The sequence below is a fragment of the Oryza sativa genome, chromosome 3 (genome assembly GCF_034140825.1).
Source record: "Oryza sativa Japonica Group chromosome 3, ASM3414082v1".
Classification (NCBI taxonomy): domain Eukaryota; kingdom Viridiplantae; phylum Streptophyta; class Magnoliopsida; order Poales; family Poaceae; genus Oryza; species Oryza sativa.
In genome coordinates this window covers 33,559,586-33,577,279 of record NC_089037.1, presented here as the reverse complement: position 1 = coordinate 33,577,279, position 17,694 = coordinate 33,559,586, and the positions used below count along the sequence as shown (strand labels likewise).

The window sequence follows — 17,694 nt, the reverse complement described above, 5'->3', positions numbered from 1 at the left end:
ACATTTTTAAAAAATTCAACGGCGTCAAATATTTTGGGACGGAGGTAGTAAGTATATACGGAGCTTTCTTCTCGCTTAGTAATGACCAGTGAAGTTCATGAATTCTCGGACCCGCACAATTGTCAAATTGTTCGTGTCCTTCTCTTGAAATCCAAGTCAACTATCATCTTCGCAATGAAGAACACACATTCATACGCGATCACTAAAATAGTATGGCACTCGCACATGTACAATTCTTGTTAGAATGCACGAAGAAGCCAGTCAATCTTCATCAGCACTTCCACCAAATGTTTGGATGAACTCAACACTGCTACTTATACTAGTTCTTTGCATACGCACAAACTGTGTGCATTTTCTTTAAAAAAAAATGAAAAGGCAAAGACAAAATTGTCGGCCTCGAAACCCTCTTTCTTAACTCTAAATCGCGGTCTGCATATTAATAGACAAACTAAAGTCTATAACATATACAAATACAATAACACACCTAGAATTATATAGCAATCAACTGGCGTGAGGGACAGCGGCAAGAGTAGGAGGGAGATAGCTTGTGAAATCGCAAGCCATGACACTTGGTGGCTCTGGCGGTAGATCTATGGAGTCCAAGTGTACCGGTTCGACGTCGTTGGAGGAGGAGAGGAGGTCGTCGCAGCGGCAAAACATGATGAGAAATTTTACGGTATATTGTACTGCAAGTATATACTACCAGTATATTTGATCTAACGGTGTAAATTAATCTGATCTTTCTCAAAATTATTCTGCAGTATAAATTAAATAGAGTATATTTGTCTTTTCATCTATTTGCGTGGGGGTAATTTTATAAATTCGTATTTCCTCACTTAGTCAGATCTGATCGATAGGCGCCCAGTCAAAGCCGCCACTGGGGGACCGTGCCATAGGCGCGCAGCTGCGATAGCTCGCAGCAGCAAGGGCAGCGGGGCGGTGGTAGGTGGAAGCAGCAGGGCGGCATGCGGCATTGCGGCAGCAGCAGGGCAGGGAAGCCTGGCGGCGGCGATAGACTATAAGTAATGCACAAATCACAAATTAATAGTTCTACTAGACAAGGACTCTTGTCTGACCTTGACCACCATAAAAGTTCACAAGTAAACCAATTCACAAGTGTTTGTAGAGAATTAGACTTGTTAACTTAATTACTTCGAGTTGAACTAATTAGATAGAGCTAGATAGGTTTAATTATTGCTTGTGTATCCATTTTCATTGAAGCGGATGAAGCCTGAATCATCAAACAAGTCTAATGCACATATACAGTAGTTATATCTTGTCACGGGCTCAGGCTTAACACTCAAGAGAACTTATATCGCTAGAGACTGACGGAAGCAAGTTCCTGGAAGCGGACAGCTGCTGCTGGGCCCGACGGCGGCGATAGTTCTACGCACAACAATGGCAGTACGGTGGCTTTGCTCCTGGCGAAGACTGTCGCTTCCGGCTCCGGCGGCGGCGACGACGTCGTTGCGTACGAGGAGCCACACGCGAGACAACGTGAAGGCAGCTGCCGACTACCCGGCGTACCGCGTACTCCCTCCATAAAAAAAAACCCAATCCTGGGTTTGAACTCCAAGTTCAAACTCAGGATTGGGTTTTTTTTGGGACGGAGGGGGTAGACTGGATTGATATCACGAACGGATGACGAGATCCGAAAAATACCACCGATGGAAAATAAATCCTGTTGGAAAAAATCTCAATTAAAAATGACTAAACAACCCCTTTCAGATTTTTAACAATACCAAATCTACCCTTTCATATACTACAAATATATACTTCCGTAAAAGTCCTCAAACAGGATACCCCACATGAGATCCACCCAGAAGGCGTGGCCATCATCAGACATGAAGGCCGTGTCAACGTAGAACCACTTATCGACCATCCACTCGCCGGGAAGGTTTGGCCCTCTTGATCATCTTCCACGACGGGAGCGACGACAATGGCCGCCATTGGTAGACAACATCTGGCCAGCTGATCACCGGCATGTCCCCCGGCTTGTCCGCGGGTTTTTCTTCCACTGCCATTTTGCCCAGATACGTTAGAGCGTAGTCCCCTTCATCATCATCAATGGCGGTGGTGGTACGGCGGCGCGTGACGAGCATTTGAGTGGTATGGATCGTCGCTTTGTGGCTCGATAACATCGGGATCATGGAGAGGGACTCGTCGATGGTGTCGTAGATGAGGTTGACGCCAACGATCCTCTTGGTGAAGTTGAGGTAGAACACGATCAAATTCCTGTCCATGGTGGCGATGCCGGAGACGACGCCTTGATCCTCTCGTCTCCTCCTCCCAGCTTCAGCGTGAGGAAGGATAGATTTGGCGCGTCGGTGACAAGCGCTCGGAGCTTGACGTGACACATCAACGATTTGGTGTCAATGTGATCGCCGAACATGTTGTCGTCGAATCCCAAGATCACTTGGTTTCACAGGGGAGGTCCGGGGTGAATGGTGTGCTTTTTGCGAAAATTTTCTATACGAAAGTTGTTTTTTTTTTTAAAAAAACCATATTGATTCATTTTTTTAAAAAAACTAGTACTTAATTAATCACGTGCTAATGGATAGCTTCATTTTACGTGCACTGCAGATTAACTGGGAACCACGAGGAATGAACACAGCCTAATAGTCATGATCGAACAGCAAATTTATCCTATGTATATATGTCGAAACATCGACAGACTGCAACAGATTCTAAACAATTATAGTCCTTGAATGGATTATAAATATGTTCTACCTTGTTTTAGGTGAAAACACAACATTTTAGCTGGTTAAGAAACAAGACTGGTGATTTTATAGTACAAAACAAGAAGCAAAGATAAGGAAAAAAAATAAAAAATGAGCAGCAGAAAATTTGATGGTTTTTTCAATGAAAAAATGTTTTAGGTGAAAACACAACATTTTTAGCTGGTTAAGAAACAAGCCTGGTGATTTTATAGTACAAACAAGAAGCAAAGATAAGGAAAAAAATTTAAAAAAAAAGAGCAGCGGAAAATTTGATGGTTTCTTCGATGAAAAAAAAAACGATGCTATAAATATAGACAAGTCATAGACCATTAGGAATAAGGGAAGACAATGAAATAGCTTTGTTGAAAATGATGCTCGAGCATGAGAGGTTTCTACTTATACTAAAGCAAAGTTGTCTGTCAAATCAGCTATAAACCAGCACAGCATATTTGTTCACACGTAAAGGTCATATGAACAAAGGAGATTATAACAGCTCGTCATATGAGCAGCAAGTCAGTTCAAAAGTATGACATCATGTCGTCAATGAATGAACCAGTCGAGGCATTGGTGTCGCCCATTGATGCTTATGCACCTGCAAAATGTAACCTTCACCTTGGTAGAATCGCCAACTTCCATAGTTCAGGCAAGTATGACGTGAGAAAGCTCACACATCTCCCAGAAGAAAAACAGAAAAGTTGATGAGAGAGATTGGGATAAGATGGACCTTTCTTCTTGCATAGTGAAGCTCATGAACTGAGGAAATTCTCGGACCTGCACAACTGTTAAATTGAACTTGTCCATCTCTTGAAATCCAAGTCAGCTTTTATCTTCACAATGGTTAGACTGGACGATGGAAATAAGATATGGGCAGTAGTGGCAGAAACCTTATGACAAACGCATTTATACTATACATGGTCACTCAAATAGTATGGCACACGCACATACAATTCTTGTTAGTTTGTTTTCTTCATGAGCATGTAGAGAGCCAATTAAAATGCATGAAGAAGCCAGTCAATCCTCATCAGCACTTTATTATCCCAACATACCAAATGTTTGGATGAACTAAAAACTGCCAATTATACCAGTTCTTTTCAAATGCACAAATTGTGTGCATTCTTAAAAGAAAAGGCAATGACAAAATTGGTTGTTCTATTTGCACTGCCACGAAATTCAGTCTGAACTCTATGTTATCATATGAAAGAAGAATAGTCTTGGTTTTACAGGGAAACAACTACACTGTATTTGTCAAATGTTTACCTTACATATCGTACAGTTATGTAGGCAGCTTAGCTATTGCTGTTTGGCCTATTCCATGATAGGTAATTGGCATCACCGTGTGGCCTGCACATTATTCAAAACATGAGGACCAAGTCTAGTTAATAGACAAACTAAAGTTTACAGCAACACACGTAGAATTATACAGCAATCAATTGGAGATTTTTGTTTATTGATGTGCGCATGTACAGATTACAGAACACTCCAGACGTATGTGCAGAGGAAGTTAAGTTATTAATGAAAAATAAAAAAAAAGATCAAGAGGAATATTTATTGCCTGGCTCCGAAAGAAAGATGGTAACACCATAAATTCATACAGGATAAACTTAAAAAGTAAACCTTAATAATTACCTTGGATTTTTCACGTGAATCAGAGCAAAGAGAATGGTTAAGAAAAGGCTCAAGGAGCCAGTGATAAGATATGCGTATCCAAGAAAGTCATTCTTGCCACCTAGCCAGGTTGATGTTGTAAGAATTAGGCTTTTCTTGCCGCCAAAACTGTAGGTATTGTAATTGTTTGCTATGTGCATCGTAATGATTTCATCAGCCTGTAGATCCTCTTCAATGACACCATAGAGCTTTCGAAATTGGGGAAGAGCAGCCGTACGCATCCACACTATAAGATCTTCCTGCTGGTTCAGCTGGCAGAGAAACAAGTGTTTTGCTAATGACAAACCAAAAAAAAAAATCTGTGCATGATTAAGTTATAAACAATAATTGAGATATACAAGTACTCACTGGTAAAGCAGGGTCAAGTTTTCCTCCCCCAATTAAGGATCCATTCTGAAAGTTAAAAGGATATACATCCTTGCCAAACTTATGCTCCCGGTCACTTTTCCATGAAATATTCTTCCTGTTGACCTTTATTTCCGTGGATCCACAGGTAAATCCATAAGTGTCATTGAACAAGCTCCAGGCAATCAAGCCACATGGAACAATTGGAAGGCCATCATTCCTTTCAATAGGATCACATGAACTATGTGTGTACTTCTGCCCATAGCGTAGTTGCTTATCACTTCTACTTTTGACATACCTGTCAGCATCAACAAATTCCATTGTTCGTTAATAATACACAGAGATTCTTTTTCAGAAAGAGAGAGCCAGATACATCGATACAATGACAGGAAATTGAATAAAGTTGTATCATCAGTTCATCACCTGCGATGATTCTGGTAGAAGTTGTCGAGTTCATAATACACATAAATTGGTGCTCTCATAAGGTATTTAACCTGCAAAGATACACACTATGAATTTCTGGCCCAATTACACATGATATGGACAGGAAGAAACAGCAACATGATGTAATCTGTGCGCCAAAAAAACCCTAGATAATTATAATACAAATAAAACTGGAGAGAAAAATCATTATGGAAAAAAGGGATGTTAGATCTCACAGGAATACCTTCACTTCTTGAGTGCAGTTCTTTGAAATCGAGCTATCTTTAATATACGCCTGCCTATTTCTTTTGTAAGCATTAGGTACACAATCAATATCATAACGGTGAGCAATTTCTGCAACCTGCACACGCAGAATATGGAGAACTTAGTGTGTATTAGTATGATCCACCAACTGATGGTAGTTCAACATCCACCGGACAGAAATGAAAAACAATTTACATGATTTGAAGCATGAAGGCAAACAAGCCCAACAGGAACAAAAGTAACTCCGATCATCAAGAAAATAGTTATCACCTGAAACAACGAAGGTAATACCATATTATATACATTAAACAACAAATTAAATTCTGTAGAAAGCATGTAGTTGAGTCAATGCCAACTTACACATCCTGGTGTCATTGCCGGCTTCCAAGCTGGGAGGTTCTGCTGAGTGAACCTATAGAACACTGCAAAACCAACACGATTAACTGTATGACCATGTAATAAAGTAGGATTTGCATATATAATAAAGAAGCAAATAAAATTAAATCTGTAGTCTGTAAAACAAATCATTCTCTCATCATCTAATATAGTTCATCATCTATGCGAAGTTCAGCAAGCGCAAATAAATACAAAATACTGCCTAAAATGCTTCAATTATCCATATTTACATGGTTTAGGAGGAACGATAGAGATAGCTATTCATTTCCCCTCCGCCGATTAACACCATGCTAAATGACGCTCGCCAAAATTCATATGTAAGTATCATGAACACTTCCAGCCTATGACCTCAACGACGCCAGATCGAAGCGAGCCCGTCGTCAGAGCTAAGCTACGTGTACGGACTCACCTCCCGATCTCGCCGGCGGGAAGCCCCGCTGCCCGCCGTTCGCGGCGGCCCCCCCACCACCGGACGCCGACGTGCTCGCCTCCTCCATCATCCCGCCGGCAAATCCCCCCGCCGAGTCGGCTCGCCGCCGCGGGATCCGAATCCGGCGAGAGAATGGCCCGAGGAGACTTCGCGAGAGGAGACGGAGCTAGACGAGACGACGAAGCGAGCCGCGGAATCTGGGCCTCCTCAACGTTTGGGCCCATGTGATCTCGATTAAAGCCCGGCCCATCTAAGTGACGGCGTGAGGTGTGAGGGTTTGCGATTGACGGCGAGGGCTAACGGCTGTAACGGCCGGGGAACCCAACTCTGCCTCTGCGCGTCGCGGTCGGGGAATTTTTTTTTTCTCTCCCAATTACGCCGCGGCGAGGAGGAGAGGGGCGGCGACGCGGCGCGGCGAGGGGGAGAGGTGAGGAGAGGAGAGGGGAGGGGAGATGCGGGAGGAGGTGAGGAGCTCGTCGGGGGCGGCGGCCGAGCCGCCTCCTACGCCGGTTGCAAGGTACGATCGCGGGGGGGCGCTCATTTTTGGCGGTAGATTCGCAGGGGTCGCGGTGGGCGTGGTCGGTGAATCGGGCTCTCGGTGCTTGGATCGATTGTGTCGTGGTTGGGTTCTCGAGGTGTTCGTTGGATTTGTTACTGGGGCGGCGATTGCTCGAAGGGATTTTGGTCTTGTGTACGGCGAGCGTAGTGAGGCGGTGAGTGTAGATGTTTGGTTAAACCCTAGGGCGGGAGCGAGCTACTGGCCTGCATCCATCACGGTTTTGCTCTCGGGCGAGATATATATCCCTCTAGGTGGAAACCGGGCGATATTTGGTGAGTTGATTTAGCGCGCTGTCTCATTCATGGTAAGTAGGAGTTGCTTGAATGCCAATTCCAAATGTATAGTTGGAAAATTTTGATCTTGTGTACGGTGAGCGTAAGGAGGTGCGGTAGAGTGTGGATGTTTGGTTAAACCCTAGGACGGAAGCGAGCTGCAGATCAGGCGATTTATTATATCGTGGTTTTGCTATCCGACGAGATATTTTTATGCGATTTTTGGTGAGTTGATTTAACACACTGTCTCATTCATGGAAAGTAGGATGACAGAGTTGCTTGAATTCTAATTCCAAATATATAGCTGGAAAACTTATGAACTGGAAATGGTGGGCGGGTATTGGATGACTAGAGAACTGCAACTCCGGGAGCTCTTGAGCCTTGCATGGGCACACTTAAACTCATGTTTTTGTTATGTTTCTCAGTTCTGCAGGACCCTCGTCACCTGCTATGCAAGCTAATGTTGCCAGCATAGATTGGTCGGGTAGCAGACAAGCTTCCAGAGTTGATTCCTCATCACATGTTGCTCCGCATGCCCATCAGCCTTCTCATAGTTTCGATGCCACTGGAACTGCTTTGGATTCTGCACCGTCATGTAGGCCATGGGAACGCGGAGACTTACTTCGTCGACTGGCAACATATAAGCCTACAACTTGGGCTTCTAGGCCTAAGGTTATTTATTCCCTCACCAGAGCTATTAGTATAACTTACTTCTGTTGTTAATGGTAGGAAGACACAGATGGCCGATACTTTGAGGGTGATGTTTTTGCTTTCTTTTTTTTTTGTTATTGTGTATTATAGTGAAATTATGATCATGGTAAATCAACTTATATGCATAGACTTTTCTTCATTCGTGTCATTTATAATAATAATTTTGTTGCTTGCAACCCCATCTTTAGCCCTTCAGCTTATAAGCATAAGCGAAAATTTGAATTTTAAAACATAATTTTAGAGTTCATATTGGGTTTTTTTCATCTTAGTTTATTTTCCAGCATCTGCTTTTAAAGCGCTAAGATTACACATATAAAAGTTTTACCCATAAATTATTTTTTAATCACTAATAAGCTGTTTGCTTATAATAAGTATAAGCGGAACGTTGAGGCTCTTGGATATATTGAAATTTGACTCTGGTTCATGTCTCTTGTGCTTGTTGGAAATGCAGTTTTTTTTATTGTATATATTAGGTTCAAAAGAAATTCCGGTTTCCATCTGCAGTATTTATTTTTGAGGAATATTCTATACTCATTTGACCACACTTTAAGAAAAACATGTATTGCAGGCTGCTAGTTCTTTGGCTTGTGCTCGGAGAGGTTGGGTTAACGTTGACATGGACAAAATTGAATGCGAGTCATGTGGTGCACATCTCATATTCAGTACATTGACATCCTGGTCTCCAGCTGAAGGTATGTTTTCAGTAACTAAGCTTTTGTAGACAATATGTTAGTTTGAAAAGTTTCTGGGGGATATTATGTGTGGTTTACCAAGTTTCTTCAGGCTTCGGCATCTTTTAATGGTGGAAAACAAATCATACAACATTTTTATTTTAAATGCCCATACCTAATTAGAGAGCATAAACTTCTGAAAATAAGTTGTATGTCTTATTACAATTCACATGGTTTAGTTATGATGTAATGCCTTAACCATGCCGTGACTAGCAACACATTTATGCTTTCTGGTTTGTGCATTTGCTGATGTGAATGCCATTCACTGTAGTCAAATAATACCATTATAAAATTCTTTGTGCAGAACTAATCAACAATAGTTGAAAACTTGTGAATTGTGATGGTCATAAAAAATCGGATTGCCTTTGTGAATTTTTTTTGAGAATTATTTATTTGCCGTTCATAGTTTATGGGCTTCCTTATTTGCCTACCAAATTTGACTGTTCCTTTATGTGCCATGGTATGGAATTTTACATCTTCTATGTGCCACTGCCGTCACCTCAGGTCGAAAGCTACTGTTAGGGGTGGAAGGCTTGTCAGTATTTTGATAAAATCCCCGATCTACCCCTGGCCTACCTGTCAAGTGTCAACTTCTATTCCTCTCTCTTATTATTCTTCCTCTTCCTCCTCTGCTTTTCTCCGCTGACCGCTGCCTCAACCCGCATCACTCTGCTGGCCCTTCTCCATGTGGATCGCCAGTTGGTGCTATTCCAGCGGGGAGCAGGGGAGGAGCTTGAGGCGTATGGTTAGCAAATTAAGGTGGGCACATGGTTCAACTTGTCTCCTGCTGTGCATCAGGTCCATTTCAAGAGCGTAGAGTACAGCTCGAGTATCTCGATCTCATCTTCTTTGGTTTCACGTGGTTGTTGTCGATCTGCTTGGCCCTGAGCTCATGGCTGATGCAGCATTTTCTCTCCTTGGCCATGCCACTACCCTTGCTATAATTTCATTGATTGTAATTTGATTACATGCATTCAGTGGCTGCATTTACTTTATTACGAGGTGATTCTCTGTAAATTAGTGTCTCCTATTTGACGCATCTGTTCATGTCCCAAGATAAATTGATGTCTCCTTATTGACGAATTGTTTGGTCGTAATTTCTCCCCATCTCAGTTTGTATGTGTCTCCATATTAGTGGATGTGTCCCCAAGTAGCGTTACTCACTGAGCACTAGCTCATGGTGGGAAAACTGGTTTGTGGGTTCTTTGCTGTCGAGCCATACTGTGGAGAAGTCGGTATATCTTGTGGAGTTCAAAGGACAACACTACGTTCTTCGTCGATTTGCCCTCAAGCCAATCATCAGACAGGGAGAAGAGATCAAGGGCATTCTAGTCTTTTCCATGCTCTCTAAATGGCTTGCTCACGTAACTGGAGTGCCAAAGGGAGGGTGAGAAAATCTGATCTATTGGCATAAAAGAAAATAACAAGTTTCAGATGACATAAGGAACTTGGGGGGTTACAGCGGAAAACAAGGATTCATCTTTTCTTTTGTTGCATGAATCTCATCTTTACAACTAAGTCATATCTTGAATTAACACCCAACATTATGTCAACAAAGGAAGTAAAATGTCATTACGCATCATCAATAAAACTCTATGCTTAGTATTCTACTGCATAACAAGTCTGACTGATGTTACTTATATCTCACCATTGTGCTAGGCTGGAAAATAAATTGGTACCTCTCCCTTTGCAAACTGAATTTTGCTCAGCTATGAAACCTTTCTTTCTATGTTCTGTATTAGTTTCAAATGCTGGAGAAGCCTTTGCCGAGCAGCTTGATGCATCACACCATAATAGCTGTCCCTGGAGAGGCAATAGCTGTGCTGACAGCTTGGTGCAGCTCCACCTAACACAATCAGCCCTTATTGGGGGTTTTAAAGATCGATGTGATGGACTTCTGCAGTTTACTTCCCTTCCAGTGATTGCTTCATCAGCAATTGAGCACATGAGGCTGACCAGGAGTTCCCAGATTGACCGCTTATTATCCCAATCAATTACCTTTTTATCTGGAGAGCTTAGTTACAAAGCAGAGAGCACAACAGGAATTGATATCCAGCAAGATTCCTCTTGTAGCTACTCAAAAGTATGTTTACTTTTCTTCCATGTTCTCATGTGATGTCTTGGTTTTGGCATTATTAGTTTACAATGACTTTGGAGACTTTAGCTTTCGTTGATATAACTTCTGATTTGCTTTTGCTTTCTAGGCTAGGAAGCTTATAAGCCTTTGTGGATGGGAGCCTAGGTGGCTTCCAAATGTTCAAGACTGTGAAGAAAATTCAACCCACTCAGCTAAAAATGCAGATTCGGTGGAACCATTTTTTCCCCGTTTTGCTGAACATCAAAAAAATTCATTCTCTGGGTCAGCCAAAAAAGATAAAGGAAAAGGCAAAAGGCCACTCAAAGACTCTGGATGTAGCATGAGATCACCTTTGTTAGATTGTAGCTTTTGTGGCTCTACAGTCAAGATCTGGGACTTTAGATCTGTGTCACGTCCTTGTCGTTTTAGTCCAAATAACATTGATGCACCTGAAACAGGCAAGAAGCTTGCTCTGACACGTGGAATTAGCGCTGCCAGTGGGATCAATGAATGGGTTACTGATGGGATGGAAAGAGATCCTGCTGAAGGGCGTGATGAAGAAGCAACAAATGAGGGTAAATCATTATCAAATGCTGGAGTGGACCTGAATCTAACAATGGCTGGAGGATTACCATCAATTCAATCTTCTATACCAATTGCATCTGAGCGTTTCAACGGAGGATTGGGAAGAGATCTGATGATTGGACAACCTACTGGAAGTGAAGTTGGTGATCATGCAACTTCATACGAGTCCCGAGGTCCAAGCTCAAGGAAGCGCAACCATGAGGAAGGTGGGAGCACAGTTGACAAGCCACAGGACAGGCTTCAGCATGCTGATAGCATAGAAGGAAGTGTGATAGATCGTGATGGTGAGGAAGTTGATGATGCTGCGCAAGATTCGGACATCCCGAATAAAAGGTCACGTGGGTTTGATCTATTTGGTTCCTATCTTCCATCTTCTTCTGGAGCTGGTCCCAGTAGAAACTTTTGCTTTGATCCTGATGCGGATGCTGGTAAATTCAGTCATGCTAGAGCTGCAGGTCTAGCCGCTGTTGACAGAGATTCTATGAGGGAATCTTCTGTAGCTGCAATGGATACTGTTCATAGTGCTGATGAAGACTCCATGGAGAGCGTTGAATACTATCCAGGTGATGGTAATGATATTGACATGCCCTCATCTAGTGCACACAGAAATATTGAAATGGATGATGTCTTGGGCCTGAACTATAGTAACCAAGCACAGCAAAGTGCATGTGTACAGCCTGCTTCTGGAAGTGATGGAAGGGAAATAGGAGGAAGCAGTACAAATGAAGGGGAGGAAGTCCTTGATGCAGTAACAGCCCCTGCTTTTGCAAGGGATCAACTTAGTGTAGGAATTAGCGGTGGTAGTGTTGGCATGGGTGCTAGCCATGAAGCTGAAATTCATGGAATTGATGTTTCTTTGCAAAGGGCTGAAAGTGTTGTAGGTGATGCAGAACCTAATACTGAGCTAACAGAGACGATGGGTCATACTGGTGAATCAGTTCCTGGACCTGGACTAATGGATGAGTTTGTACCTGACGAAGTTGATCGGCAAGAACCTCATGGAGATAGCCAAGATATGGTGTCTCAGTCAGTCGGCCAAGCTGACAGTGGCTCAAAAATTTATGGTTCCACTAAAGCTGATTCTGTTGAGAGTGGAGAAAAGATAGGAGGGCATGCTGTTGGTCATGCAAGCAGGATGCATCCTTCTCTTTCTTGCAATGCAGGGATGCAGACCGGTTTGGATGTATCTAAAGAGGAAGTGACACAGGCTGGCAAACTATTGATCGCTGGTGATGTGCCAATGGGGTTAGATTATGACCCTCAGAATGGATTAGGTACTTATGATCAACCTTTTTCCTTGTTACATATAAACTAAGTGTATATTTGCAATGTGTCCTTTGCACCATTTTCTGTGGGTCTCGTGCTATGTTCTTTTCCCTAGTACAATGCAGTATTTGTCATAGATACTTGCTGCTTGCTAGCTATGCTTTCTTTGAAGTTGGTACTTATTCTTGACTTGTGATATTCTGTTCTGTGGATTTTGCAACGTGACTGGTTTTGTAATCCAGATTCAAATATTTTATACATTTCACAGAAGATTCAAATACTTGATGAAGACTAGATTTCATTTCCAGCACAGTTGTATTGATCCTCGTTATATTGGTAGTTTTGCATTGCGTCCTTGTTTCAAATAGGATGGATGGCTTTTATACTGATTGCTCCCTGGACAATTTTTTTTTTATCCAATGGAATGGATGAGATTCTACATCGATTGATCTTTTTCTCTTTAGTTAGATCTCTGTTTTCTTCTATCCAGGTTCTATTCTTCTCAATCTTGTTATTTGTTTCTCAGGAGCAACAAATGGAGAAAATGATTTTGAATCAGGACTTCCAGAATTTGATCCTGTTAAGCATCACAACAGTTACTGCCCATGGGTAAATGGAACTGTGGCAGCAGCTTGCTGTAGCAACACTGAATCAAGCTCAAGTAGTTCACCACTTTCTGGCTGGCAATTAACAGTTGATGCACTTGACACATTCCAATCTCTTGGTCAAGCTCAAAATCATGCTATGCGATCTGATTCCGCAGCCTCGTTATATATGGTAAAATTCGATCGTGCTCATCCCTCTTTTAAATTCACCATGAAAATTTGGAAGTTTGTGGCAACAGATAGTCATACTGGCTTATGAGTTGTGACGCAAAATAATAATTTAGAGTTTATATTGATGCATGTCTATGCCATATTTGGTTGGCCCTGAAATTTACTGACGAAACTCATCATCTGTGTACCGCAGGATGATCATGTAACTCCTAACCACAAGCTCGCCAGAAGGGCATCAGTGAGCAGAAGCCATGGGAAATGCTGATTTGAGGCCCTTCCACGCATGCTAGCCTTTACTAATCACCCAAGTTTGCAGCAATACTATACCAGTAATTTCACAGCTTATCCGAATCAAAAAGAAAAAAAAATAAAGACACAGCTTCTCAATCATAAGTAACATTCGCCAGAGATCCAATTTGGCACATCGAGGAGCGTATTTACATGTAATTCTTTCTGAATTATGTTGGGTTGGACATCATCCCCAGTATGTTGCGCTGCCCATGATCAGACAGGATAAACCGGCTAATTAATAATCCATGTTAGTTACACCGTGTGACCTATATAGTTGTTGCTCAGAAACCGGCAATTTGATGTGGTGTCCAAACGATAATATCATAGTACTGTATTTATTCTGAAAGAGTCGATTCAATGAAGTTGTCCCCAGATTGACATGAACATGTCGCATGTGCAAGTTAAGCTTACCAATCCATTAAAGTTTATTACGATTGATTTTATTTCTTACTATTTTTTTTGCTTGTATGTAAAATTTGAACGCATGAACATGTTTGAATTCCTACAGGATTATTACTGCAAACAGGCTCGGTTCCTGGCTTGTGGGCCTGAGGGCCTCTGCTTCCATGCATTGTGTGATCTTTTCCTCTTGCCCGAATCCGACCATCCAATGAGCGCCGCCCAGAGTGCCACGTCAGCACCAACCTCCAGATAAAGAAGCGGATGAGACATGCCACTTCACACTCTCTTCTTCTCTGCTCGAATCGGAGGGAAGACGACGACGAGGTCGCCCGCGCAGCAATGCCGCTCTGCAGCTTCTACGCCTCCACCTCCCTCCCCGTCGCCAAGCCCCACTCCCTCCCCTCCTCCTCCTCCTCCAAGCCCTACACCGCCACGCCGGCGCCGGCGCCGACGGCGGCGTCGGCGTCGGCGTCGGCGGCGGCGCTGTCGCTGCACCTGCCCGAGCTGCCGTCGCGGGTGAAGGACAAGATCCTGAGCCTTGAGCTGATGGGGGTGGACTACGGGCGCGCGCTGGCGCTGAACCCGGCGCTCCGCGACGCGGCGCCGGAGTCCATCCACGCCGTGGTGACGTTCCTCCAGTCGCGGGGGCTCCACTTCAAGGACCTCGGCCGCGTGTTCGGCATGTGCCCGTCGCTGCTCACCGCCAGCGTCCGCGCCGACCTCCGCCCGGTCTTCGCCTTCCTCACCGACGACCTCGGCATCCCGGACACCGCCTACCGCCGCGTCGTCGTCAAGTGCCCCCGCGTCCTCGCCTGCAGCGTCCGCGACCAGCTCCGCCCGGCGCTCCTCTACCTCCGCCGCCTCGGCTTCCGCGACGCCCGCGCCCTCGCCTTCCAGGACCCCATCCTCCTCGTCTCCAGCGTCGAGCGCACCATGATCCCCAAGCTGGACTTCCTCGCGGGGCTCGGCATGCACCGCGACGACGCCGTCGCCATGGTGCTCCGCTGCCCGGCGCTCTTCACCTTCAGCATCGAGCGCAACTACAAGCCCAAGTTCGAGTACCTCGTCGCCGAGATGGGCGGCGGCGTCCACGACATCAAGGCGTTCCCGCAGTACTTCACCTTCAGCCTCGACAAGCGGATCGCGCCGCGCCACCGCGCCGCCGCCGACGCCGGCGTCTCGCTGCCGCTGCCGGACATGCTCAAGGCCACCGACGAAGAGTTCATGGAGATGCTCGACAAGGAGATCGAGCTGCAGAAGCAGGCAGCTTAATTAGCCAGAGTTTTAATTAGCGGCGAGTGTACATGCATTTGATCATGGTAGAATTAAGCTGGATTAGTTGCATGATTTGTACATAACTATTGACATTATTATTTGGTGTCACCGTTGGTGACTCGTACTAAAATATGGTACCATTTTCTCCCCCTTCTTTCGTCAATTTAGTTGTAATTTGTAAAGTAGTTGTATATGAAATGTATATATGATTTTGCAATGTATGTTGAACTTGTGAATGAAGATGAAGTAGAGTCTAGTGAAAAACAAGGTGATCCGCAAGACTGCAACTGTAGTATGTTCCAAGAAGTGTAAAACAGAATGATCATCAAAGATTCAAAGATGATATTGCTAGAGATTATTATTGAATCAATTGCCATCTAGCAATATGGATTAATCAGCTCTCATCATCTGATTGGCTTATTAGCCGAAACGGAAATTTGAATTTTTCAGCTAAATTTTGAAGTTTATTTTGAGTTATTTTTCATCGTATTCTATTTTCCAACCTTGCCTATTAAATCCCTAATAACACATATATAAAATTTATTATCCATAAATCAAATTAGACGCTTTGTTCAATTTTTATATGGCTTATAGCAATAACTCAACCGATCAAACACTATGGGTGTGTTCGGTGGACATAGTTGTGGCTGTACAACTACAACATCTACAGAAAAAGTTGTACTACCGCTAGCCACAGTCTTAACTGGGTGCAATGTAGCTCAAGCGAACAAGCCCTATAACGTGTACCGTTTGTCTACAAAGTTATAGCCCTACATTAAAATACATATTTTTTTCTTAAATAATTTAGCCGAATTTTTATAGGGATAGTTTGATGTGTGTGTCTTTTGGTTGGATGGTGAATATTTATATTTACTAAGCTATCATCAACTCCGTACTAGCTAAAAGGCTAACGAAAGCCCAGTTCCAGCCTTACGTGGTCAAGAGGCCCAAACAAAATTTCAGCCCATCCAACGAAACCCTAGCTCTCTCTTGCCCTCCCATAAATGCAGCCGCGGCGGCCAACTCCTCGCCGAAGTGCTTTGCCGACGCCGTTGTTCTTCTCTGATGCGAATCTGTTGATTCTTTCTCGCCTCTTCATTTCCTTCTTTTCTCAGAAGATTTCCTCCATATTTCAACTGCTTTTTGTTGGCTTATCGACTTCCAATTTTCTGATGCACGGATGCGTTATTAGGAGCGTGATGATATGATATTTGTCGCCCCAGTCTTAGGATCCGGATTCCGGGCCTGTGCTGATTGACATGTTATCAGATCTGACTCAATAGCCAATGCGTTCGCGCTCTTCGATGTTCTTCGCTTTGCAGTTCTTGATTTGTTGTTTTGTTGTGGCTTTTTTCATCTGATTGGATTGGTCCATTGGTTCTATGTTGAGGATGATGATGTGATATTTGTCGCCCCAGTCTTATGATCCGCTGTAATCGCGGATGTGTGGTGATTGACATGTAAATCTGACTCTCTCGTATAACTCCAAAATCCGGTGTGTGTTGATTGACATGTAAATCTTACTCTTTCTCCTAAAAATACTTCATAGATAAACTATGAATCTTTCCATCTTGACTAGAGGTTTTACCTATTCGCTTTTTATGCATCAAGCTTTTTGTTTGATGCGTGCGAATGCTTGTGTGGGTGGCTCAATGCGCTGGGAGCCCTGACCGGTTGAAAATTTGTTGTATCAAATTTCCATGATTCCATCGACTGTACTCTAGAAAGAAGAATGCTGTAATTCGCGTAAATGTGAGGAACATTGGGACAGGAAGAGTGCTGTAATTCGTGAGATAGCACAAGGAAATCAATCCATTAAGACGTAAAAATGTGTAGCTTTACGAGTTAACGTTGTGGTGGGATCATGTGATCAAAACGAAACCAAGATTTCCCATGGAACTGGAACCGAATGCCTCTGCTCTTGCTCATGTCGGTGGTGAAATTGGCGACGACGTTGTAAGGCCTCACAGTGTGTCGACCTGGACTGTGCCTTAGTCGCGCCATGTCGGATTTTTGCTGCCGTATTGCTTAGACCCGCGTCTCAGCTAGGGCGCTTGTGCCTAAACTGGGGGCGCAAAACCTCGCCTGGAAAAGAGGACGCGCGGAGGAATCGATGTGAGGCGCGTGCGCTGTGGGAGTTGTTCCCTCGCTGCCCGATGCTCTTGTGCGAGATTCCCCTGACGAAATCCCCTATTCGCCCTCGAAAAATCAGTAAGAAGTCACGCCCAAATCTCCTCTTCCCGCCACCGATTTCGTTGCCAATCACACAAGAACACGAGAGGAATCACACAAGAACACAAGAGAAATCACACAAGATGAATCACCCAAGAACACAAAGAGGAGAGGAATCACACAAGAACACAGAGAGGAATCACACAAGAGTCCACTGTTCCCGTACCCGCTTCGCCCTCGCTGCCGTCTGTTCCCGCCGCCCTCGCCGCCCCCGCCGTCGGGAAAGGCGGATCCGTCCGCCGCCGCGTCGATCGATGACGGAGCTGACCGCGGC

The 17,694-nt window shown here is 43.9% G+C and overlaps 3 protein-coding genes and 2 non-coding genes across 9 annotated transcripts; 4 read left to right on the top strand and 1 right to left on the bottom strand.

Annotated features, from left to right (window-relative positions):
- Nucleotides 1–3,056: 3,056 nt before the first annotated feature.
- Nucleotides 3,057–6,382, bottom strand: LOC4334345 (putative ALA-interacting subunit 2). Of its 5 annotated transcripts, none has more exons than XR_001544520.3 (10): nt 6,223–6,382; nt 5,778–5,839; nt 5,613–5,687; nt 5,398–5,514; nt 5,154–5,224; nt 4,734–5,028; nt 4,347–4,636; nt 3,978–4,061; nt 3,445–3,563; nt 3,057–3,312 (listed from the first exon to the last, which is right to left on the bottom strand). XR_001544520.3 is itself a non-coding variant. In XM_015775088.3 (9 exons), the coding sequence occupies exons 1-8, from the start codon at nt 6,311–6,313 to the stop codon at nt 4,007–4,009; spliced, it is 1,056 nt and encodes a 351-aa protein (XP_015630574.1). In that variant the 5' UTR covers nt 6,314–6,382; the 3' UTR covers nt 3,057–3,563; nt 3,978–4,006. The 5 variants fall into 5 exon arrangements, 3 of the variants coding, with proteins under 3 accessions (XP_015630574.1, XP_025879770.1, XP_025879769.1); XR_003241305.2 differs by having other exon boundaries at nt 3,445–3,491; XM_015775088.3 differs by having other exon boundaries at nt 3,057–3,563.
- Nucleotides 6,383–6,572: 190 nt separating this feature from the next.
- LOC4334344 (uncharacterized) lies at nt 6,573–15,409 on the top strand. The gene is made up of 7 exons (XM_015775086.3): nt 6,573–6,760; nt 7,500–7,746; nt 8,354–8,477; nt 10,259–10,599; nt 10,721–12,452; nt 12,971–13,221; nt 13,414–15,409. The coding sequence occupies exons 1-7, from the start codon at nt 6,696–6,698 to the stop codon at nt 13,483–13,485; spliced, it is 2,832 nt and encodes a 943-aa protein (XP_015630572.1). The 5' UTR covers nt 6,573–6,695; the 3' UTR covers nt 13,486–15,409.
- On the top strand, nt 14,175–15,409 carry LOC4334343 (transcription termination factor MTEF1, chloroplastic). The gene has a single exon (XM_015775089.3). The coding sequence runs from the start codon at nt 14,175–14,177 to the stop codon at nt 15,183–15,185; it is 1,011 nt and encodes a 336-aa protein (XP_015630575.2). The 3' UTR covers nt 15,186–15,409.
- A 971-nt stretch (nt 15,410–16,380) lies between these two features.
- LOC112938432 (small nucleolar RNA U31b) lies at nt 16,381–16,466 on the top strand. Its single transcript, XR_003241632.1, has one exon. It is a non-coding gene; the product is annotated as a small nucleolar RNA U31b (small nucleolar RNA).
- A 109-nt stretch (nt 16,467–16,575) lies between these two features.
- On the top strand, nt 16,576–16,661 carry LOC112938431 (small nucleolar RNA U31b). Its single transcript, XR_003241631.1, has one exon. It is a non-coding gene; the product is annotated as a small nucleolar RNA U31b (small nucleolar RNA).
- The last annotated feature ends 1,033 nt before the right edge of the window (nt 16,662–17,694 follow it).

Bases quoted from the DNA above. Each gene is read 5' to 3' on its own strand.
- LOC4334345 (XM_015775088.3), bottom strand. From the start codon at position 6,313: ATGATGGAGGAGGCGAGCACGTCGGCGTCCGGTGGTGGGGGGGCCGCC. The intron at 5,840-6,222 runs GTGAGTCCGTAC...TTGGTTTTGCAG, and splicing joins CCCGCCGGCGAGATCGGGAG to TGTTCTATAGGTTCACTCAG. The intron at 5,029-5,153 runs GTGATGAACTGA...TGATGCTGACAG, and splicing joins TTCTACCAGAATCATCGCAG to GTATGTCAAAAGTAGAAGTG.
- LOC4334343 (XM_015775089.3), top strand. From the start codon at position 14,175: ATGAGACATGCCACTTCACACTCTCTTCTTCTCTGCTCGAATCGGAGG.
- LOC4334344 (XM_015775086.3), top strand. From the start codon at position 6,696: ATGCGGGAGGAGGTGAGGAGCTCGTCGGGGGCGGCGGCCGAGCCGCCT. The intron at 7,747-8,353 runs GTTATTTATTCC...CATGTATTGCAG, and splicing joins CTTGGGCTTCTAGGCCTAAG to GCTGCTAGTTCTTTGGCTTG. The intron at 12,453-12,970 runs GTACTTATGATC...TTTGTTTCTCAG, and splicing joins TGACCCTCAGAATGGATTAG to GAGCAACAAATGGAGAAAAT.